General features: G+C 41.2%; 1 protein-coding gene across 1 annotated transcript; it reads left to right on the top strand.

The window, feature by feature from the left end:
• The first annotated feature begins 355 nt into the window (after positions 1 to 355).
• LOC110527533 (protein S100-B) lies at positions 356 to 2,259 on the top strand. The gene is made up of 3 exons (XM_021608876.3): positions 356 to 508; positions 1,084 to 1,239; positions 1,525 to 2,259. Exons 2-3 carry the CDS (start codon positions 1,102 to 1,104, stop codon positions 1,672 to 1,674), a joined length of 288 nt encoding a protein of 95 aa, XP_021464551.1. The 5' UTR covers positions 356 to 508; positions 1,084 to 1,101; the 3' UTR covers positions 1,675 to 2,259.
• The last annotated feature ends 22,653 nt before the right edge of the window (positions 2,260 to 24,912 follow it).

Below are 24,912 nucleotides of genomic sequence, written 5' to 3'. Positions count from 1 at the left end.
AGGTTAAAGGCCTGTTTGTTTGTTTTAGCCTAATTCGTTTGGTAATACTTTAAACGGGGTATACAGTTCGTAACTGTAAATTGTCTAACCTTTTTAAGGACCAAAAAAAAAGTATTGCCTGTACAATCATATGAACATTAGATAGCCTGTTGTGATACAACGCAATCTTTCTTACACATCAGTTGTAAACCTGGAAGCTCAAATCCACAAATTCATCTCAAAGCCATACTGTCATTCAAAACAATGGTATTCAAACAATACTGTAAATTGACCATTTTAACATGGTAAAAGACTGGCATAGCCATCAATGGTGAATTCTGCGTGAGAATATAGTGGAGTGAGAGGGTGAAAAAGAGCCTATTGGTCAGTGTGCTGGACTGGCAGGGTGGTTGACCAGAGGCACTAGGCCCTCCCCACACCAACTATAAAAGCCTATAGTCTTTGTTCCTCCACAGCCACTACTCACTCTCATCTGCAGATAACCTTTGTCTCAGTCCGAGACACACTGGTAAGTCAAGATTTTCTGCTGTTTCTTATTGAGTAACTGGGGGCATTCGTTTGATTTGGGGCTTCGTATAGTGTAATGACAGGCTTAAAATTGTATTTTAAATTGTACGAGTATCTTGATTACTCCCCGCTAACCACTGTGCTGTCCTTGTATGAGAGAGAGAGAGGTCTGAGAGATAGAATGTCACCATCTGATGCATTGAAGTTACATGACTGCACACAGGTGTAGGATCTTACTGTTTTATTCACCCTGTTGCAGCTTCCTCCAACGCAGGAAATGTAAAACTTGTCGTGTATTTGAGGTATAAAAATAAAAATAAACTTCTGAAGTGTGTTATTTCCACTTTGAAATTTCAGACTTGATTTTCCTTGATGAGAAATGTATCAACCCCCTTACAAAAATCTCCATGAATTATTATCCACATAATCATTCGTATTTCCTGTTGCTGCAGGATTTCTTCCCCCCCTGCTGTAGCCAACTCAAACGAATTAAGATCCTACATCTGTACATGTTGTTTATGTCCCATAGTAGGCCCGAGAGATACAAATGTTTGTTTTTTTTGCTATACTTTATAGATCACATTACAAACCACAATGACTGACCTGGAGAGTTCACTTGCCACCATCATGGAGGTGTTCCACAGGTACACAGAGAAAGAAGGAGACAAGCACAAACTGAAGAAAAGTGAACTGAAAGACTTGATCAATGAGGAGCTGCCAGCCCTTACAGGGGTAGGTATATCCTTACCATATTTCACTACAATATTTCACACGCCATTGTTTACATTGAACATGCAGCTTGGATCGAGGCTGCGGTTAAAGCGTGATGCACATTTATCAATACATCATGTATGACTCTACAGGCTTTGTTGCACTGAGCTCGGGAGGCATTCATACGTTATTATTCTCGAATCAATGGGTGAAATGACCATAAAACCGGCTGTAAATTTTGTGCAATGCACCTTTAGTCATCAAATATGACCTTGTCTATCTCTGTTTATCTGTTTTTGCCCTCAGCAAGTGAAGGACCAGGCCACTATGGACAGTTTGATGGAGAGCCTGGACACGGACGGAGACTCGGAATTGGACTTCCAAGAGTTCATGACATTTATCACCATGGTAACTGTCTGTTGCCATGATTTCTGCGAGCACCATGAAGACGAGTAGCTAGGCACCAGTTAAACAAGAGAGAGAGAGAGAGAAAGCCAGTAAATTATAAAGTAGGAACTTTAGTTTGATAAAATACTGAAATGTCAATGCAAACTTTGTATTTTTCCATTTGGTCCCATTTAGATTCAATAGGTTTCTTATACCCTGTTTGCCTACAAATGGTTAACGCACTTTGTTTCATTGCCTGTGATTTGTCAGAGTTGACAAAGCCAAATTGGTTTAGTCCTGAAACGTCATAGAATAGTTTTTGCCAACAAAGCTTAGAGCACTTTTCTTGTATACTGTAAAGCTAAGAGCCAATGTAATATATTCATGCATTTCTGCGGCTCTAAAATGGTTCAATTGTTATCACTAACAATGCATGTGTAATCAGCTACCCCATTCATTGGACATGGTCTGGCAAGTAAAACAAGTATTCTCCAGTTTGATTTTGACCCCCCCCCCCAAAAAAAAAATGTTGAATTCCAGGCAATACCTTGAATTGAATTCTGTTTTTACGAAAATTGTTTTCAAATTGAACTGTGCTTTGCGAGATGCTATTAAACATATAACATAGATAATCAATAAAGATGATCAAATGAATACAAGGACATACTTTTCACCAGTTACACCATGTTCATTTTACTTGAGATTCATACCATTCACATTTCTGTCTCCTGTAGAAAAGTTGTGATGTGTACCCCTGAGTGGCAGTGTTGCTCCGTGACAAAAGCATTGGCATCTACTGGATGTACGTAAAAGATATTGAATCGGTGAAACAGAGAATGTATCAATCTCCCTGATGCATCCTCAGTAAACATCTCTATACTATCGTAACTACCTGCCTCTTGATGTCTGTTGCCAATTCTGGGTTTCAACTGTATTGGGAATGAAGAGACAGTGAAAGCAATAAAACTGAGTGGTCTACTGAGCCAATGGCAACGCTCTCCTGGGAGACCATGCTCTCCGAAAGTATATACACACGGGCTGACACAAGATGAGATTTTTCTCTCTGAAAAAAGAGTAAATCAAAACAGTGGAAACCTTTTAGAGTGGAGACACGAAAGGGGGCAATAGATTTGGGATACGATGGGTTAAACATGGACCACATTGATCGGTTTACTGTAGTAGAAGCACAATTGCTGTAGATACATGATCCACAAATACACAGACATGTAGCCACAGACAATAGATTCTATCACTCCGAATAAATGGTACAGTCAGCTGCGTCATGCACCCCAAAAATCTGAGGAGGGCAGGAGGGACAAAATACGTGAGAATGGCTGGGGAGGGAGGGGGGTAGTTCGCACGGGTGTTATGCTCCCCGTCCGTAAGTTAGAGAATTTCGCATTTTTGCAAACACCTGAAACAGCAATTTCCTGGAATCTAGAGCCATAATCCTTACGCTTGATTCTACGTAAAAAAATAAATAATAATAATAATAATATTTTAATGCACATCTACGCATACCCCTTGAACTGTCTGTGTCCCTCTAAATGGTGGTTCTTTTTTCAAAGAAACAAAATGTGCATCTCCGCTAAAAGCGGAGTAGAAGATTGAAAGGAGTGTGAGTCTTAGTCAGTGCATTTAGTTATTGCTTGCTTTTCTAAAGTCTACCAACATTGCCAGCTAAGAGAGTTAGACGAGCTAGCTACTCTAACGTGCTAGTCTGAAACGGCTTTTTCCTATGGACATGACAGCGCTGGGTACAGTATACTTGTTGTGGATATAAAATGTAAAAAGTATTTATGCAAGCGGGACATAAAAGCCTCATTCAAACACCCATTCAACACAGGCTGCTGCATCTGGTGGTAGAACATAATGTAATGGTATAGAGAGCTGCCTCAGCCCCAGTTTGAGACCAGGAAATGAAGTGGATGGGCAGTGCTCCGAATCTCTGAGGGAACATTGTGAGTTGGCAAATAGCTTGTTTTTACTCCTCAGTAGAGACAGACATTAATGGCATTTGGGAAAAGTTTAATTGGACTATAAATCTCTAACGCACTTATTTGGTGGATTCCTGGTCATTTTGACACGACTAGGCACGTGTTGAGTATGAGAAGAGACAGCAGAATGTTACTCTGCACACGGTGAATCTGTTAAAACGGGCATGCACTTGTTGAGTGAGCGCGTGTTCCCAAAATGCATCCTTCTTATCGGTCGCAACCATCATAATTGGCAGGGCCTCATTGGATAATGGCCTGTGGTATATCCCTGCTACCCTTTGAGCGGGCCCAGATGGAGAGATCTACGGATGTGGTCATGTCGTCTCCTCTGTCAAGGGCTTAATACACTGCCAATTCGAGATGATCTCCTGTGCACACTCTCGTGTTCCTTATTCAAGAGGAAAATAACCTTTTAACCAGGAATGTAACCGTATGTGTGCGCCTACGTTGTTCAGATATGCCTGTGGTGGTCACACCAAAGAAACGTCTGCTTGGCCACGGTGTCTAATGACTCAGTCCAATTTGGAACATATTGTTCGATACAAATGCCAATTAAAAGACATTATTCTCATCAGTCCCATCAGACCCTTTAACACCTTCCAAGGAGCTGCAGGTGACAGGTGGGCTTGAATTTTGTATTGTAGACGTGTTGTGGAAATGGCTTGTTTGAGACACCGACAGATGGTCCAGAAATAGCTCCAGCTGTTTCATTACTTGAGTGGACTGTAATAGACCTTATTCACGTGGGACATTCCAAATGTAATTCGGTCATATGTATATTGGCTCGATCTCCATACACACCTCATTACATAGAGATGGATCTCGTATCCATCCACTTAGACATTAGCTGGAAAGTAGAGATGGGACCTCCTTTGAATCTTTCCATAATTATTTGCAGTCTAGATTACATTATGCTACTCTTATGCTACTCATTATGCTACTCTTATGCTACTCATTATGCTACTCATTATGCTACTCATTATGCTACTCATTATGCTACTCATTATGCTACTCATTATGTTACTCTTATGCTACTCATTATGCTACTCATTATGCTACTCTTATGCTACTCATTATGCTACTCTAAACAAAGGGATTAGTAACTGTACGGGTGTCTTTGCGCTGGAAAGGATCACTGTACGCCTTCAATCCCTGTTCTATTCAAAGATGACAAAGCATAACAAATGACTGCAGAGAGATTTTTGGTTTGTTTACAATATATGAACTGCTGGTGCGTTGTGTGTTTGAGTTGAGCACTACTGTTCCTGATCCAACAATACGCCTAGCCGGACAATGGATTGAGTTCCACTGCAATTAATTCTGGGAGTTGATCTAGGAAAGCTGTGATGGGGACTCTGTGGGGTAAATTGTATGCCACTTAAATTCCCATCAACCCATCTGTTCTGTTTATTACCCCCTGTTGAAGTTTGGACATTGGATGTGACATTTCAACGCTGAAACACTCTGGAAAACCCATCTCTGTAGAGGCTACCTGTGAATATGACATGATGTGGGATCAAATGATGCAATGACAATATTCCCTGTGTTAATAGGTTGTTAATGGGCTATCAGCATGTCGCAGTATCACAGTCTTCTCTCATTAGCTGCGTCCCAAATGGCACCATATTCCCTATTTAGTGCACTGATTCTGACCAGGGCCCATAGGGTAGTGCACAAAATAAGTGCACCATGTAGGGAATAAGGTACCATTTGGGACATACCCATTGTGTCTCTGCAAAACATTGCCGTGGCATGACAGTGCATCTCCCCTGCTGGGACGAGCAAGGTCTAAAGTGGAAATGGGGAGCATTGTCACTCTGGTGGGTCGATTGCTTGTTCTTTTTCCCATAGTCACCAACAGAGGAACCATCTGTTTCATGGAATTAGATTGGTTACGACAATGGGACTCAATGGCAATTACTGACATAGACTGACTGACTGTGGGACTTTTATTAATGACATTCAGACACCAATGGGGACTTTCCTTTCATGATGTACAGTGTACACTACCAGTCAAAAGTTTGAGAACACCTACTCATTCAAGGGGTTTTCTTTATTTTTACTATTTTCTACATGGTAGAATAATAGTGAAAATATCAAAACTATGAAATAACACATATGCAATCATATAGTAACCAAAAAAGTGAAACAAATCAAAATATAATTTATATTTGAGATTCAAATTCAAATAGCCACCCTTTGCCTTGATGACAGCTTTGCACACTCTTGGCATTCTCTCCACCAGCTTCATGAGGAAGTCACCTGGAATGCATTTCAATTAACAGGTGTGCCTTATTAAATGTTAATTTGTGGAATTTCTTTCCTTCTTAATGTGTTTGAGCCAATCAGTTGTGTCGTGACAAGGTAGGTGTGGTATACAGAAGATAGCCCTATTTGGTAAAAGACCAAGTCCATATTATGGCAAGAACAGCTCAAATAAGAAAAGAGAAATGACAGTCCATCATTACTTTAAGACATGAAGGTCAGTCAATATGGAAAATTCCAAGAACTTTGAACGTTTCTTCAAGTGCAGTCGCAAAAACCATCAAGCGCTATGATGAAACTGGCTCTCAAGAGGACCGCCACAGGAAAGGAAGACCCAGAGTTACCTCTGCTGCAGAGGATAAGTTCATTAGAGTTACCAGCCTCAGAAATTGCAGCCCAAATAAATGCTTCAGAGTTCAAGTAACAGACACATCTCAACATCAACTGTTCAGAGGGAACTGTGTGAATCAGGCCTTCAAGGTCATATTTACTGCAAAGAAACCACTACTAAAGGACACCAATAAGGAGAAGAGACTTGCTTGGGCCAAGAAACACGAGCAATGGACATTAGACCGGTGAAAATTTGTCCTTTGGTCTGGAGTCCAAATTGGAGATTATTGGTTCCAACCACTGTGTCTTTGTGAGATGAGGTGTGGGTGAACGGATGATCTCTGCATGTGTATTTTCCACTGTAAAACATGGAGGAAGAGGTGTTATGGTGTGGGGTGCTTTGCTGGTGACACTGTGATGTATTTAGAATTCAAGGCACAAATAACCACCATGGCTACCACAGCATTCTGCAGCGACATGCCATCCCATCTGATTTGGGCTTAGTGGGACTATCAGTTGTTTTTCAACAGGACAATGACCCAACACACCTCCAGGCTGCGTAAGGGCTATTTTACCAAAAAGGAGTATGAGCATCAGATGACCTGGCCTCCACAATCCCCCGACCTCAACCAAATTGAGATGGTTTGGGATGAATTGGACCCATAGAGTAAAGGAAAAGCAGCCAACAAGTGCTCAGCATATGTGGGAACTCCTTAAAGGCTGTCATCAAGGGAAAGGGTGAATACTTTGAAGAATCTCAAATATAAAATATATTTGGATTTGTTTATCACTTTTTTGGTTACTACATAATTCCATGTGTTCTTTCATAGTTTTGATGTTTGCACTATTATTCTACAATGTAGAAAATAGTTTAAAAAATAAAGAAAACCCCTTGAATGAGTAGGTGTTCTAAAACTTTTGACTGGTAGTGTATGTAAAACATTTTTTTTTAACCTCTCTAATGCAAGAAATGGTAACAGCGACCCTAAGGAATCAAGGGCATTAAAAAATCTCCATTGGCCGATGGTATTGTCAGCCACTAATGGTTTTTGGCTGACTGTAGCACCTGTGTGTCACAGATTGGCATTTATTGTCATGAATCTTGACCTGGAGGCAGTTCTGCAGATAAAGAAAATAAAGCAAATTTTTGTTTTCATCCATTTTTACGACATAGCCAATTTTGGTCATGCAGCTTGCCCATCTAGTGCAGGTCTACCTCCAGAAAAGATTCATGACAATAAACGTCAACCTGCCTGTGGGTCCGGCCCTTGAGGATTAGGAAACTGTCAGTGACAACTTGTAACTTTTTTTACTCTGGACAAGTTCCACACTTTATCACTACAAAGGTAAAGATTTTTGTTCGGTGAGTGTTGCAGGTAAGCCGACTGATTAATTGAATTCATGAGTGACTGAGAGATTGAGAAAACATCGCCCCTGGGCAAGCATAACAGTATGTTCCAGTCTGTCCCACCCCTGAGACAACATCAATATAATCAAGTTTCAATTATCTTTAAGATCTGTCCTACAGGGAAAAGAATACAAATCTAAATCTATTAAATAATGTGAACATGAACTCGGTTGGAATGACATCAGTTCAACCAGGCTGGTATTCGTTTTTAATCCACAAAAAAAAGTGAAGCTTTTGTGAAAAGATAAGAATCAAGGCAAATGACACCTAATCAATTGCATTCAATGTACAGAGCAATTGCGTCAACATCGATACGCGTTTGAAACGCATCAACAAGTTTCTGGTTTTAATGACACTAAATAGTTTTTCACACTGGTTGGGAGGAAATATTTCCCTTTCAGCCACAATTGGTATCTGTTTTCTAGCAGAGGAGAAAATTAAGTTTCATTCCAAAACGCTACATATCCATTTTCAGAAATGTTGGTAAATGAGCTTTTATTGTTTAATGAAATTCTGAAAGAAGTGCATTTTTTCACTATCTAATCATGGCATGGGGATGTTCAATGGCAGACTTGATGGTTTCATTTCAGTCTGCTAGTTTTTACACAGTCAAAAGTAACAAATAAATACATGTTTTATATGCTGGGTTGATATCTATGGCCAGATCGTACTGTTACGCGTGGAGAACCCGGTGAACTCAAGTGCAGACTCAGACGAGGAGACAGGGATAAGGTAACTAAGGTATTTATTGAAAATCAAGGGGAGATGGGGTGAAGGCCAGGGGAAGTTTGGGCAGGTAGCAGGAAACCAGAAACTGAGGCTGAGGCAAGGAAAATAAGGGCAGGGTAATCAAGTCCAGAGCCGAATCCAAAGAAGCAGTAGAGGGCAGGGAACCAGGACTGACAAGACGAGGGACCGGAGACAGGGACCTGAGTCAGAGTGGACGGAACTGTAGCTGAGTGAAAAACAGGCACAAAAGGATAACAAGCTCCATGTCGGAACAAACAGCTTGAACCACAGACTGACTGAGCAGAGGCTACGATCTGGCAGAGTGGAAGTGGCAGGGCTGAGTATTTGTAGAGGTCTTGATTATGGAACAGGTTGCAGCTGGTGGGGATCTGCTCTGTCTCTAGCACACCTGTCTCCACTCACACAATCACATACAACCACAGAGAGAGAGAGGGGGAGAGAGAGAGCACTGGGGGAGTGGCGGCAGGGTAGGGAGACACAGGATGAGAAGTAGAAGGCGTGGCAGGAGCAGATGTAACACTTACAGTCAGTGCATTCATTTTAGGAAAGCTAGATGAGACAGAGAATGTTTCATTCCAGCTCATTAAAAGATAGAGTTGAAGTCGGAAGTTTAGCCAAATACATTTAAACTCAGTTTTTCACAATTGCTTACATTTAATCCTTGTAAAAATAGTATTTGGTAGCATTGCCTTTAAATTGTTTAACTTGGGTCAAACGTTTTGGGTAGCCTTCCACAAGCTTTCCACAATAAGTTGGGTGAATTTTGGCCCACTTCTCCCGACAGAGCTGGTGTAACTGAGTCAGGTTTGTAGGCCTCCTTGCTCGCACACGCTTTTTCAGTTCTGCCCACAAATAGTTTATAGGATTGAGGTCAAGGCTTTTTGATGGCCCTCCAATACCTTGACTTTGTTGTCCTTAAGCCATTTTGCCGCAACTTTGGAAATATGCTTGGGGTCATTGTCCACTTGGAAAACCCATTTGCAACCAAGCTTTAACTTCCTGACTGATGTCTTGAGATGTTGCTTCCATATATCCACATAACTTTCCTGCCTCATGATGTCATCTATTTTGTGAAGTGCACCAATCCCTCCTGCAGCAAAGCACCCCTACAACATGATGCTGCCACACCCATGCTTCACGGTTGGGATGGTCTTCTTCGGCTTGCAAGCCTCCCCGTTTTTTCTCCAAACATAACGATGGTCATTATGGCCAAAAAGTTATATTTTTGTTTCATCAGACCAGAGGACATTTCACCAAAAAGTATGACCTTTGTCCCCATGTGCAGTTGCAAACCGTAGTCTGGCTTTTTTATGGCTGTTTTCGAGCATTGGCTTCTTTCTTGCTGAGTGGCCATTCAGGTTATGTCGATATAGGACTCGTTTTACTGTGGCTATAGATACTTTTGTACCCGTTTCCTCCAGCATCTTCACATGGTCCTTTGCTGTTGTTCTGGGATGAAGATGCACATGGTACAGATGAACATGGTACTTTCAGGCACTTGGAAATTGCTCCCACGGATGAACCAGACTTGTGGAGGTCTACAATTTTTTTTCTGAGGTCTTGGCTAATTTCTTTTGATTTTACCTTGATGTCAAGCAAAGAGGCAATGAGTTTGAAGGTAGGCCTTGAAATACCTCCACAGGTACACCTCCAATTGACTCAAATGATGTCAGTTAGCCTATCAGAAACTTCTAAAGCCATGACATCATTGTCTGGAATTGTCCAAGCTGTTTAAAGGCAGTCAACTTAGTGTATGTAAACTTCTGACCCACTGGAATTGAGATACAGTGAATTATTAGTGAAATGATCTGTCTGTAAACAATTGTTGGAAAAATTACTTGTGTCATGCACAAAGTAGATGTCTTAACCAACTTGCCAGAACTATAGTTTGTTAACAAGAAATTTGTGGAGTGGTTGAAAAAATGAGTTTTATTGACTACAACCATAAGTGTATGTAAACGTCCGACTTCAACTGTACATAGCGTTTTACAAAAAAAATCTGAAATGTATGAATACGAAATCTGAGAAAAGTAATATTTTACAAACACTTGAAGGTACCTTGAAGCAGTCATTTCTGATTTAAAAAAAAAAACACAAATGTGAAAAATGTGTGGATATTGTGTTTAGGAAATAATAAACTATACGTCAAGTCCTACTGGTCCAGTGATAAATTGCCTGTATCATCTATCAGCCATGCAGATAGATCTCCAGTGATCTGTAGTGGCCTTGTAAACAGGGCAGCAGATGCAGATGCAGGCCAGAGGACAGCGACAGCCCCGGGTATGTAAGCCACATGGACATGTAAATCCCAAATCCTCTAAATCCCTCTATAGGGAGTGACTTCCACAGCAGGTTGGGACTCAAGCATGATCTGTCTTATTCTGTTTCCAAGGATAATAAAAAAAGACTTAGCCTGGCCGAGGTACAAGGATAAGCGTGCTATAAACATACATAAGGCCGATCTGCAACAGATAAGACTACTACTGGGGTGAAAATGTTTTTTCAGATTAAGCATTTTTTTTATATGCTTAATCTGGGACTGGTAAACTCCTAACCAACATTGTTTTCCTGGCGTTTCTGGTACTATTTGGGCTGTTTTGAGAATGATGACAGTCCTTGACAGGAGAGCTACATTTATGTCATTATATTAATACCATAAAATCGTGCATGTGGGTCAGGGTTGTCATCTGGGGACTAATGAAGTCTAATCATCAAGTAATCGCTACATTTACTGTAAAGCACTTTTTTTATGGCCATAAACCTTTTGCTTAAAGGAGTCTTCATGGTTTCGTGGTCATTATGTTGGCATGGCCAGATGACTCTTGGCTTCTGGAAGAATCTACCGTTAACAACATTTTTGTAATGACCTTTTGACGACAGCTGCAGCAACACGGGTCATTGTTCTAGCTGTGGATCATTAAGATAATATCACTATCATGATGCCATTACAGGCATACACATCTACAGATCATTGACTTTTTGTTTTTTTGTACAGGCGAGAGGACCTATATTCTACTTGTTCAACTCAAGATTGTATGTTATCCTTTAACAAATACCGATCTATCATCGGAGATCTTGAATTTGATGTGTGCGCTGTAAAGCTTCCGAAGTCTGTGTTTTCGCCCCCACAAACACTTGGCTTTATAGTTCAAACTCTGTAGACACATAAACTATATGGCTTACACATCTGAGAGCACAGTTTTGCCCTTGGTATTCTAACATGAACTACGCAGACAAACTAGGTAGACGTTTTACCCGTACACAATGCAATCTGCTCAACATGTTCCTGTGAAGGTGCAGAGCTGGTGAGGTGGAATGTTGAGAGTTATGGGGATAGCTTGGCTTCTCTGTGACATTCGCTAATGTAACTGGCGTCCCCTGGGTTTTCACATCCAATCTGCAGGTACCAGCTTCAGGCAAATAAAGTCCATTGACTTGACTAAAAGTAGGCTAAAGTTATTTGGGACTGAAATTTCAAATTAATAAAACATTCATGACAGTATGATTTACCCAAGGTTGGGTGTTCAGACTTTAATCAGATAGCGGGTCTTTCTTTTTATTACGTATTATTAATAGATTGTCAATTGAATGGCATGTGTAATGATGATATCGGGGATATGACCTGCCATTATATGATATCCATACATGGAATCAGGCTATTTGACCTCTATTATAAAGGTTTCTCTATATTTAAAACGAATTGAACGCTTGGGCAGTGAATGTCTTTGCCACAAGTCCATCAACAGGTTCCCTGCACATCTCCAGTATTTGGAGAAACTGTTAGAGGGCCTAGTTATTGGTTGTACCGTCTCATGTATAACCAACCCATTGGCACATCAAGTCTGGCTGTGTTCAAACGAAGGCAACCAAACTGATTGATCAACTGTCCAAATGGGATAATACTGTCTGCTGCTGCTGGGCAGGGTAGTAGGCAGCTGGGCACTGGAGCTGTCTCATGTCCAGAGCAGATGATCACTCATGGCCAGCTCCAGATCATCCCCCCCCCCCCCCCCCCTCGCCTCAACAGACAGATTTTTAGGAACCCAGCCATATTTCACATTACAGCAATGAAAGCGTGAAATAGAAATTATAATCTGACATAGACATGTAGACATGTACGGGAAGCACACAAACACACACCTAAAGCTAATACCCACACACACACACACATTTGTTTGAGGACACACTCTTGGTTGTCTCTGGAAAGCTGTATCCTGCCCTCCCCTGGGCACCCCCGTCCATCATGCTCTCTCAGTCCTTGGATAAACAGACATCCCGCCAGGACCGCCTGAAATTGATGGTGCGTTTGCTGAGATTAAAGTGCTGCCTGGGAACAAGATGTGGGGGGGCTGTTGAAAAATGGTAATGAAATTAAGTGAAGCATGAACATGCACTGTAACAGAACATGGTGGTTTAAGGTATTATCAACAGTAAAAAAAAACTCTTAAATGTTTTACTATGGCATACTGCCAATAATGTTGCATTGTAGGGAAATTGCTGTATTTCAAATGGTATTGTAATTCCACCCCACATAATACAGTACGGTAGCTGTAGAGGGCCAAAAACCTTTTGACCACTAGTGGGTGCATGGTATTGTTGTTTCTGTCTCATTAACATATTTTGAGGTATGCCTTGGAAGAGGCTATATTTGTTGCACCCGTGAGTGAGAATGCTACACCGATTTAACTAATGTGGTTATAGTGCCCCATCAATTTAAAATGTATAGTGGACAGATTGGAGTGGCAGCAAGTCATTAAATGGTTGAGCATTGCAATGTGTACGCTGGGAGTCGGGAAGCAAGTACAGGGTGTGCAAATGTTATAATAAATAGAACATAGTACAAAATGAGAAACATGAAAGGGTGCAGACACGAAAGAGAAACAGAGTTGATAACGCCTCAGGAAAGAACCAAAGGGAGTGACTGAGATAGTGGAGGTAATCAGGAAGGTGATGGAGTTCAGGTGAGTCTCATGAGGTACAGGTGAGCGTACTGATGGTGGTAGGTGTGCGTAATGATGGTGGTAGGTGTGCATAATGATGGTGGTAGGTGTGCGTAATGATGGTGGTAGGTGTGCGTAATGATGGTGGAAGGTGTGCGTAATGATGGTGGTAGGTGTGCGTAATGTTGAGACAAGGGTCGACAACAAGTGCCGGAGAGGGGTAGCGGGAGGAAACGTGACAGTACCCCTTTCCTGACTCGCGGCTCCGGCCGCCGGACGACTCCGACATGAGGGACGGTCCCGAGGACCAGGAGCGGGCCAGTCGCTTCTGCTGAGGCACAGGAAACTGTAGAGCCGGCTGAGGCATGGGAGCCTGACGAGCCAGCCGAGGCATCCCCGGTTGCGTCGGCGGCGGCACTTGGACCCGACGTCACCAGTAAAAAATAAAAATAAATAATCCCTTTTGCTTCCCCTTGGTGAGGCTTTATTCTCTACGTGTACGTTGGGAGTCGGGAAGCAAGTACAGGGAGTGCAAATGTAATAATAAATAGAACATAGTACAAAACGAGAAACACAAAAAGGGTACAGACATGAAAGAGAAACAGTCAATAACACCTCAGGAAAGAACCAAGTGACAGATATGGTGGAGGTATTCAGGAAGGTGATGGAGTCCCGGTGTCATGAGGCGTAAGTGCGTGTAACGATGGTGTCAGGTGTCGGGTAATGATGAGACAACTGGCGACGTTGAGCGCCGGAGAAGGCTTCCAAACTGGCAGCGGCTACATGGCAAACAGATCAATGTGACGTGGCAAAATGCTTGTCACGTTTAGACAAGCATTTTGCCACGTCCTTTTTGGTCTGTTTTGCCCAGTGGCCACTGCCAGTTTGGAAGCCTTTTTCAAGGCCTCCAGAAGTGCAAGTGACATAAAACACCAAATATGCATTAAAATGCACTATACCTAGCAGCCATCCTGCTTGCACCAATCCCTTGAAATTACAGTAAAATACTGTGAAATATTACAGTAGCTTTTACTTTTTTTACAGTATAATAAAGTCAATTGTACAGTTATGCAGAGTGTGTACTCTGTACATAGTACTTTCTTTGGTACCGTATTTATATTACAGAAGATGTACTGTAATATGAAATACAGAATTTTACTTGCCACCAAGCTGCCTGTAAATGACATGTCAATCCCTTTACAGTGTGGGTTCAGCTTTTGTCACTAGAGAACATTAGAAATGAATGCTTTGGACTAAAGCAATTCTTAGTCTGAGAAACACATGCTGTGGCTCTACTGAGACTATGACGTCAAGCGTCGAGTCTAATTCCCTCAGCAAAGTCATGTTATATCAGTAACCAAATAGACGAAGATGTGGAACTATGTGTTGATAAACTATTTCTGACAGACTCCCATTAAATACATTTTATGGACAGACAAATCAATTAGGCCAATAGTCAATGGTTTCATGTATTGATATGTTGAACCATACATGGACCTCTATAGACGGTTATTGCTATAAGAATAACAAATCATTCTTTTCGGGGGAGTCTTTCTTTAGTCACCTGTAATGTTGGACCTGGGCTTGCAGTAGGTTCGTTCTGCTCTCCTTGAGATCTGTGTAAGGAGAGAAGGAATGAGACGTAGCGGAAGGATTCATTTCTCCGATCATCACTTATACCGTATGAAGCGTGGGCAGGAGCCAGGGCCCTGAAGGAAAGGGCAGAACACAGCTGACGTGAGGAAGAAGGTGAGGAACTCAAGCTGACATCAGAGGCCTTGGGAGAATGGAGGAGTGGAGGATGGGAGGCTCTCCTCTTGTTCAGCGGGCTGAGCCGATTTACTGAGTGACTACTGACTTCCACAGGGCCAAGGATATTTTGAAATATAAAGCAAAGTACTTTAAGCATTGGTTTTCATTTCAGTCTCCTCCATCTCCTCTAACCGAAGCTAATTGTACGTTTTTTTTATTCTATTAATAATGTCAAATGAACAGCCATACAGACTAATTAGACTAATTACAGAGGAGGAACTTCTTGATACAGTTAAAGCCTTTAAGTTCGGGAAAACTCCAGGGCTGGATGGCATACCAGTTGAGGTGTATCAAACCTTTCTTGATATACTCAGAGGACCGTTATAAGCATGTTTTAACCACTCCTGTGTAAATGGTAGGTCATCAGACACGCAGCAAGGTCGGATTCCATTATTACTGAAGCAGGATACAAGTGGTATATATAAAGATCCAGTCCATTTAAAACTTCAGTGTTGTGATGCAACACTGATAGCAAAAATAAATAGGGCATAGAATTAAAAAGGTGTTGTCGGACATTATTCATTCTAATCAGACAGGTTTTTTACATGGACGATATGTGGGAGATAATATAAAGCATGTACTGGAAACAATAGAACACTATGAAAAATCTGGGAAACCAGGCCTGGTATTCATATTCATAGCAGACTTTAGAAAAGGCTTTTGATAAAGTATGACCTGATTTTATATATAAATGCCTGGAACATTTCAATTTTGGAGAATCTCTTATAAAATAGAAAGATCTTGCTACCATGGAAAGGTAAATACCTTTCTATTTTTGGGAAAATCACCCAGATGAACACTTTTGTCATATCCCACCTATTTGTTTATGGTCTTGCCTACACCTAGTGAACCGTTTTTTAAATGACATGAGAAAAAAATCATACATTTTATTTGGAAAGGCAAGCCAGACAAAAATAAATGGGACTATTTATACAATGAATGTGAATTTGGTGGGCAGAAATGATTAAATATTAAAGCATTAGACCTCTCACTAAAGGCTTCTGTCACACCTGCTCCTGCCACACACCCTAGTGGTCATCCGTCTCTCTCTCTCTCTCTCTCTCTCTCTCTCTCTCTCTCTCTCTCTCTCTCTCTCTCTCTCTCTCTCTCTCTCTCTCTCTCTCTCTCTCTCTCTCTCTCTCTCTCTCTCTCTCTCTCTCTGTGTGTGTTTGTGTGGCTGGAGTCAGAGCAGGTCCCTACCAGCTGCAACTCGTTCCATTATCAAGACCTCTACAAATACTCAGTTCTGCCACTTCCACTCTGCCAGATCGTAATCTCTGCTCATTTTGCCACCCTGACTCTGGTTCCTGTTCCACATCTCACCACCCTGCTACCCTGTTCTGGACTCACCACACCACCACTCCCTTGGATTCCCCTCTGGACCTGTTTCCCCTGTCCCAACCCAGTACACTCCAGCCTCAGCCTTCACATCTGGTTTCCTACAACTCATCCAAGCTTCCCCGGATCTGCACTCCGTATCTCCCTGTGTTACAATAAATACCGTGGCTTCAGTCATCCAGAAGTTATACTTAAATCCAAACTGGTTCTCTAACAAATTTGTAAGAATGTCTCACCCTATGTTCAAGAAAGGCCTTTCCCCTTTATTCAGATTACATCCTCTCACTTTCAATTATTTGAAAAGGAAATAATCTCCCAAATATTGCTATTTTAAAAACATGCCATAGAAAGTTGGTTGCAATTTCAATTTAATCCACCAGAAAAGACTGTTCTACCCAAAATTACAACCAACTATTTGCAGCCTTACTGGAAAAAATGGAAGAGGAAAGTGGAAGGGGGAAAAGGTAAGGAACTTGTCTGTCGGCCCTGCATTAATGACCATCATTGGTTAAAGAAAATTGTGATGAATAAAAAAGTATACCAGTTTCATTAAAAGACCAAAAACTTGACAGCCGTTCAATATAGATTGCAAAAAAAGTTGGGAAGATATTTTTGACGTATCGATTCCATGGCACATGGTTTATGAACTGGTACGCAAAACTTAAAATTTTACAATTTAAATTATTATACAGAATTCTTGCAACCAACAGAATGTTATATACAGTTGAAGTCGGAAGTTTACGTACACCTTAGCCAAATACATTTAAACTCAGTTTTTCAAAATTCCCTGTCTTAGGTCAGTTAGGATCACCAGTTTATTTTAAGAATGTAAAATGCCAGAATAATAGTGTAGAAATTGATTTATTTCAGCTTTTATTTATTTCATCACATTCCCAGTGGGTCAGAAGTGCTACCAAATACTAATTCAGTGAATTGCCTTTGAATTGTATAACTCGGGTAAAACGTTTCGGGTAACCTTCCTCATGCTTCCCACAATAATTTGAGGGAATTTTGGCCCATTCCTCCTGACAGAGCTGGTGTAACTGAGTCAGGTTTGTAGGCCTTCTTGCTCGCAAACGCTTTTTCAGTTCTGCCCACAGATTTTCTATAGGATTGTAGTCTTGGCTTTGTGAAAGTCACTCCAATACTTTGTTGTCCTTAAGCCATTTTGCCACAACTTTGGAAATATGCTTGGGGTCATTTCCACTTGGAAGACCCATTTGGGACCAAGCTTTAACTTCCTGACTGATGTCTTGAGATGTTGCTTCAACATATGCACGTAATTTTCCTACCTCGTGATGCCATCTGTTTTGTGAAATGCACCAATCCCTCTTGCAGCAAAGCACCCCCACAACATGATGCTGCCACCCCCACAACATGATGCTGCCACCCCCGTGCTTCACGGTTGGGATGGTGTTCTTCGGCTTGCAAGCCTCCCCCTTTTTCCTCCAAACATAATGATGGTCATTATGGCTAAACAGTTACATTTTTGCTTCATCAAACCTGAGGAAAATAGTACAATCTTTGTCCCCATATGCAGTTGCAAAACGCAGTCTGGCTTTTCTTATGGCGGTTATGGAGCATTGGCTTCTTCCTTGCTGAGCGGCCTTTCAGGTTATGTCAATATAGGACTTGTTTTACCGTGGATATAGAGGTCCTTTGTTATTGTTCTGGGATTGATTTGCATTTTTTGCACCAAAGTACGTTCATCTCTAGGAGACAGAAAGCGTCTCCTTCCTGAGGGCTATGATGGCTGCACTGTCCCATGTTTGTACAGTGGAACGTGGTAACTTCAGGCATTTGGAAATTTCTCCAAAGGATGAACCAGACTTGTGGAGGTCTACACATTTTTTCTGAGGTCTTGGCTGATTTCTTTTGATTTCCCCATGATGTCAAGCAAAGAGGCAATGAGTTTGAAGGTAGGCCTTGATATACATCCACAGGTACACCTCCAATTGATTCAAATCATGTCAATTAGCCTATCAGAAGCTTCTAAAGCCATCACCACATTTCTGGAATTTTCCAAGCTGTTTAAAGGAACAGTCAACTTAGTGTATGTAAACTTCTGACCCATTGGAATTGTGATACAGTGAATTATGAGTCAAATAATCTGTCTGTAAACAATTGTTGGAAAAATTAGTTGTGTCAAGCACAAAGTAGATGCCCTAACAGTCTTGCCAAAACTATAGTTTGTTCACAAGAAAAGTGTGGAGTGGTTGAAAAATGAATTTTAATTACTCCAACCATAAGTCTATGTAAACTTCCGACGTCACCTGTATATTCTGTATACACATACATATATATATATATATATATATATATATATATATATATATATACATATATATACAGTATATATGTATATTTGCAAAAAAGTTATGGGGAATTGGAAGTGATGCAGACAGTTACATTGATGGAAGCTACAATCTATCTGCAATATTAAAGTTGATCTACCCCCTAAATTTCTTTATTTAAAGTGACAACAAAAATTATAATATAAAAATGTTTTTTTTTTTGTTAATGCCTCTTCATGCTCCAAGTAGTCTTTGGATCCCTGAATCCAACAGTCAGTCACGAGAGACTTGGCTCCAACAAACATGCATCTGTAACCTAACTGTAAAGCCTTGCTGTTGACGCTACACTGATAAACCTTTCAAATATCTTGTATATTTCAAAGTTTAAATCTACAGTACTGCAGGTTTAGAAGCTCGGAGAGTGTTACTTCAGAGTGGCTAGATGCACATTACTGCTGCAGTAATTATACGTTCTAGTGAGGGGGGTCACCACCCGAGATAGTTTCTGAACCTTGACTGAAAGGGAATGACACAATAGATTAATTCATTAATCTTTCCTGCCCTCTCTACCCTCCTTCCACTCTCCTGTCTTGCCTTCAGCTTTCCTGATACCCAGATGTCAACAGTGTTGGGGGCTCGAAGGGAGGGGACAGGTGCCTGTCGCAGTTGGGGCTGAGAGATGAGATGACATTGAGGGTGATGTCACAAAGATGGCAATTCATCACTCTTCCAAACCGATAGATACCTATCACGTTTCATGTGAGACCCAGATGCAGACAGTGTTGAAGTAACAAAAGTTTGTTGCTAGTACAGGTCGAGGCAAAACGACAGGTCAGGGGCAGAGGGTCAGAGCAGGCAGGGGGTCAATAATGAGTGTGGTGTGGCAAGTTACAGAACGGCAGGCAGGCTCAGGGTCAAAGCAGGCAGAATGTTCAAAAACGGGAAAAACAAAGAAAATAGGAACTAGCAAGGGGAAAACCACTGGCAGGTTTCACAAAACAAAACAAACTGGCAACAGACAAACAGAGAACACAGGTAGAAATACCCTGGGGATAATGGGGAAGATTGGCAACACCTCGAGGGGGGTGGAGACAAGCACAAAGACAGGTGAAACAGATCAGGGTGTGACAGATACCCCCCCGGACACTGTCTGTCTGAGTGGACGGAGACGGAGGCAGATATCTGTACAGGGTCTAAGTACTCTTTGCCTTTCTTAATTAAGTAATTCCAGACCTTTGTCAAGGTTGAAAAAGCTGGTTGTATAGACCCCTTTCTGTGTTTGCAAACATTGCTGCATGAGGGCGATGTGCGCAAGTTGGTGGCAGAACATGGGAGAGTTCTCTATTTACATGTTGCTTATGAGTGCATTTCACACTACTTTTAGGTTATAATTGGATATTAAGGCTCGTGTGAATGTCCTGCTTAATATAATGTTTATGTCATCATCGAAAATCAACAGCATTACACTTAATGGCTCTGTGGCTAGCTTTTGCTACAGTAAATGTTGTTACAGTAAATGTTGTTACAGTAAATGTTGTCAGCCCATGTCAATGAATGTTAGCATTCTAGCTAACAACTGCTGAATCCAAAATAGTTACTTTGCAAACACCACACAATATATTTTCTTATTGTAAGCATATAAGAACCCCCAAAATATATTTTGTAATCAAAACATACGGGAGCAGAAGGCGATGGTTTTCATACTGCAACCAAAAGTCATTCTCATCTGAGCATGACTTCAACGTGCTGTGTCCTGAAAAGGGACCTACAGGTCATTGTACCCTTCTTATGGGTTTAATTTTCAAAATAGCCTGGAGATTGTGGAGACACTCAGAGTTTAGGACAATGTGCCAATCGGGAAGTGAGGTGCTTGGCTGATCTTTTATCCCAAACCATTGTTTAAATGACAGTCAGCGACACGTTGACACATTGATAAATGAGCACATCCAAATGGCAAATGAGATGCAGGACACATATCTAAATGAACGTCATTTGTTGAGGCAGCATAAGACGTAAGCAATAATTACTTCTGTGCACCAATGTTTAACATGAATATTAAGCGGGGACCTTACCTAACTTCATGCACAGTCATCCCTAGTTGTATACAAGATTAAACTCTAAACTCTATGCAAATGGGGAATGTAACGTTTTGATTCAAATAAACAATCTGATTGATGGACATTAACCTTAAAACAATTACATTCCAGTACTTTTTGCATTCGATTGCAACTCTCAGTCCCAAAAATATTTTTTACAAGAATAATGTATTTGGTTTTAATATTTTGCAGAGTATGGCAATTTCCAAAAACAGTGAATTGCTCTTGGTGCTATTTGGTAGAGGCACTTACAAACATTCTTACTGTATATACTGTACAAATTGCTTTTTCATTTAAGAAGCCTGATCTGCAGAGGAGGAACATGATCTTGTAATGGCTGGAGCACACTGAGACACAATGTCTGTCCTCGGAAAGGGATTTAGTGGCCAGGGTCACAGTCCTACTGTCGCCATGTCCGCACCACTGGTCTCTCACGACATTTGAAACTTATTTGTATCATCCTCAGAGATTTGGATCTACATGCACTATGGGCCCTCTGGGACAAAATGCATTCTTCAAAACAGAACTAATGAAGATACATTACGCAACAGACCACCTTACTGGAAAATGGATTCATTCTTGGAGAGTCAAGTGTCAATGCTATCCTCCCATTTCTTGCAAGTGATTATTGACCACTGTTTCAGTAAATTCTTAAATAGGGCATCATGATTCATGATCAAACATTATTAAATGATTAATCCAACTCAAACTAAGCTCACGGAATGTGATACAAGCTCTTCATCTTCACGTGCATAACAGTACAACAATAGTCAATAATGAATGTCGGGGCCGCAGAGGTTTACTTTTCAGACATCCGATATCTTTTCAGATTGCAGCTGGACAACTCCCTCTGCCTCTTAGGCAGGTACGTTTTGACGTGTTAGAAGACACAGGTGAAAGGTTTGAAATGAGAAATGCCGTGGCCCTCAGACACGGGTGAACATAGCAGAGAGAATGTGTCGGGTCAGTGGAGCTGGGAAAGTTTTAAACAAGTGGGTTTAGCACTGTTTTTATACAAGCTCGGCTAACAGTGTCAGTAATCACTTAGTAATCACCTCAATCGTGTGACTGTGTTGATTTGACTACATTGCAAGGCATTCGAAGACAGTCCGGAGACAGAAACATCGGTTTATTCGACCTAATTCTAATATTTTTCAGGATCGAGTCCTTTTAGCCGGAATTATTGTTCAGCATTTATCCAGCGCCGCCAACAAAGTACCGTCTGACTGTGGCTTCTTTGTAAGGTTGTCTAATTGTTCAGATCTGATGGCGTCTCAGCCTCATCGCCGTATTGATGTATTGAATGCGACTCTATGTTTGGCTGCTGTGAAACCACAGACAGTATTTGCTCCTCATAGTTAGCCTGACCGCCTTCGTGTCCATTAAAGCAGCAGCACCTCACTCTAATTGTGCCGTGGCCTTACCAGAAGAACATCAGAGAGAATAATGAGATCTAAAAACGAGGCATTTACAGGATGCCTGAGCTCAGCACAAATTCTGTCCAAGGCATTCTTGTGTTTCATGTTCCATTTACTGGCTTACTGAATTTTAACATTGAAACCTAAAGTGGAGTTTAAAAATGTCATGTTTGTCATTTTGACAGTTATTGGTGTTTTGTACAGGGGGTTTAAAAATAAGGTTTTCGGGGTATGAACGTGTTCATGGTATGTCTTATAATGCATAATAACTGCCTCACAATGCATTACATGCAGGAAATAAGTAGCGTTACTACATGTTCATCATACATGATTTATGATAACCTACCCCTTAATCCTTTAGCTGAATTGTTCAGCTGCATCAAAGAAAACAGCCATAAGACCAGCCATAAGCTGGCGAAACATGACCATATAGATAAGATGTAATGTGGAATGGCTTTCCGCTTCAGCCCGGTTCACATTTCTCCAAGCTATTACTGAGCAATCTTGTCTCTCAATTGCCTCAATCTTGAGCAATCAGGCGCCACAAGGGTACAAGTCTGGCTGATGATGGCTAGCTACATTTTTAATGACAAAGAAAATGAACAGAGAGCGACGGAGGATAAGTGCCAAATGGCACCCTATGCCCTATATGGTGCACTACAGTACTTTTGATCATAGCCCTTTTAGCCCTGGTCAAACGTTTTTTTCTGAACCATATACATAGTGACTTGCGAAAGTATTCACCCCCCTTGGCATTTTTTCTATTTTGTTGCCTTACACCCTGGAATTAAAATACATTTTTGGGGGGTTTTGTATCATTTGATTTACACAACATGCCTACCACTTTGAAGATGCAAAATATTTTTTATTGTGAAACAAACAAGAAATAAGACAAAAAACCTGAACTTCAGTGTGCATAACTATTCACCCCCCCCCCCCCCCCAAAAGTCAAAACTTTGTAGCAATTACAGCTGAGAGTCTCTTGGGGTATGTCTTTATAATTTATCTTAGGGTTAGGCCCCTTTTTTTTCTCAATTTCCGCCTGAATGACGTGACCAAAGTAAATTGCTTGTTGCTCAGGCCCTGAAGCCAGGATCTGCATATAATTGGTACCATTGGAAAGAAAACACGTTGTAGTTTGTAGAAATGTTAGGAGAATTTAACACAATAGATATAGTCGGAGGAAATCCAAAGAAAAACCAACCAGAATTGTTTTGAGAGCGAGACCATCCTTTTACAATGGCAAGTATAAGGGCATACTGAAAATTAGCTCCCATGATGCAATTCCTATGGCTTTCACAGGCTGTCAGCAGTATATGTTCAAGGTTTCAGGCTTGTAACTTCCAAAACGAATAAGAAATATCAGTATTAGTACAGGGACACAGTCTTGGAAATTTGTGTTTGCGCGCGCCATGAAGACAGGACGCACCTGCTAAAATCAGTTTCTTATTGAACATACTTTTTGGGATATAAAGAAGGATTTTATCTAACAAAACAACATTACATGTTATAGCTGGTGCCCTTTGGATGACAAATCAGATAAATATTTTCATAAGGTAAGTGAATATTTAATCGCTATTTGTGAATTTATGAAACCTGTGCCGGTGGAAAAATATTTTGATGTGGGGCGCCGTCCTCAAACAATCGCATGGCATGTTTTCACTGTAATAGCTACTGTAAATCGGAGAGTGCAGTTAAATTAACAAAAATGTAAGCTTTCTACCGATATAAGACACTTATATGTACCTAAATGTTTAATATCCATACTTTGTATTATTATTTATTTGAATTGCGCGCCCTCCAGTTTCATCGGAAGTTGTCCCGCTTGGGCACATCTAGCCACTGGGATTCTTGCCCATTCTTCAAGGCATAACTGCTCCAGCTCCTTCAAGTTGGATGGGTTCCGCTGGTGTACAGCAATCTCTATGTCATACCACAGATTCACAGATTCTCAATTGGATTGAGGTCTGGGCTTTGACTAGGCCATTCCAAGACATTTAAATGTTTCCCCTTAAACCACTCAAGTGTTGCTTTAGCAGAATGATTAGGGTCATTGTCCTGCTGGAAAGTGAACCTCCGTCCCAGTTTCAAATCTCTGGAAGACTGAAACAGGTTTCCCTCAAGAATTTCCCTGTATTTAGTGCCATCCATCATTACTTCAATTCTGACCAGTTTCCCAGTCCCTGCCGATGAAAAACATCTCCACAGAAAAACATCCCCACCACCATGATTCACTGTGTTCTTGGGGTGATGAGAGGTGTTCGGTTTGCGCCAGACATAGCGTTTTCCTTGATGGCCAAAAAGCTTAATTTTAGTCTCATCTGACCAGAGTACCTTCTTCCATATGTTGGGAAGTCTCCCACATTCCTTTTGGCGAACCCCAAACATGTTTGCTTATTTTTTTCTGGCCACTGTTCTGTTAAGCCCAGCTCTGTGAAGTGTACGGCTTAAAGTGGTCCTATGGACAGATACTCCAATCTCCGCTGTGGAGCTTTGCAGCTCCTTCAGGGTTATCTTTGGTCTCTTTGTTGCCTCTCTGATTAATGCCTTGCCTGGTCTGTGAGCGGCCCTTTCTTGGCAGTTTTGTTGTGGTGCCTCTTTCCATTTTTAAATAATGGATTTAATGGTGCTCCCTGGGGTGTTCAAAGTTTTGGATATT

Source organism: Oncorhynchus mykiss, chromosome 7 (assembly GCF_057628025.1).
Source record: "Oncorhynchus mykiss isolate SJ-2025 chromosome 7, ASM5762802v1, whole genome shotgun sequence".
NCBI lineage: Eukaryota > Metazoa > Chordata > Actinopteri > Salmoniformes > Salmonidae > Oncorhynchus > Oncorhynchus mykiss.
The sequence above is the reverse complement of the archived record's forward strand: the minus strand, read 5'-3'. Positions and strand labels throughout refer to the sequence as shown.

Excerpts from the sequence above, each read along its gene's own strand:
- LOC110527533 (XM_021608876.3), top strand. The coding sequence starts at position 1,102 with ATGACTGACCTGGAGAGTTCACTTGCCACCATCATGGAGGTGTTCCAC. Across the intron at positions 1,240-1,524 it reads AGCTGCCAGCCCTTACAGGG|CAAGTGAAGGACCAGGCCAC; the intron begins GTAGGTATATCC and ends TTTTGCCCTCAG.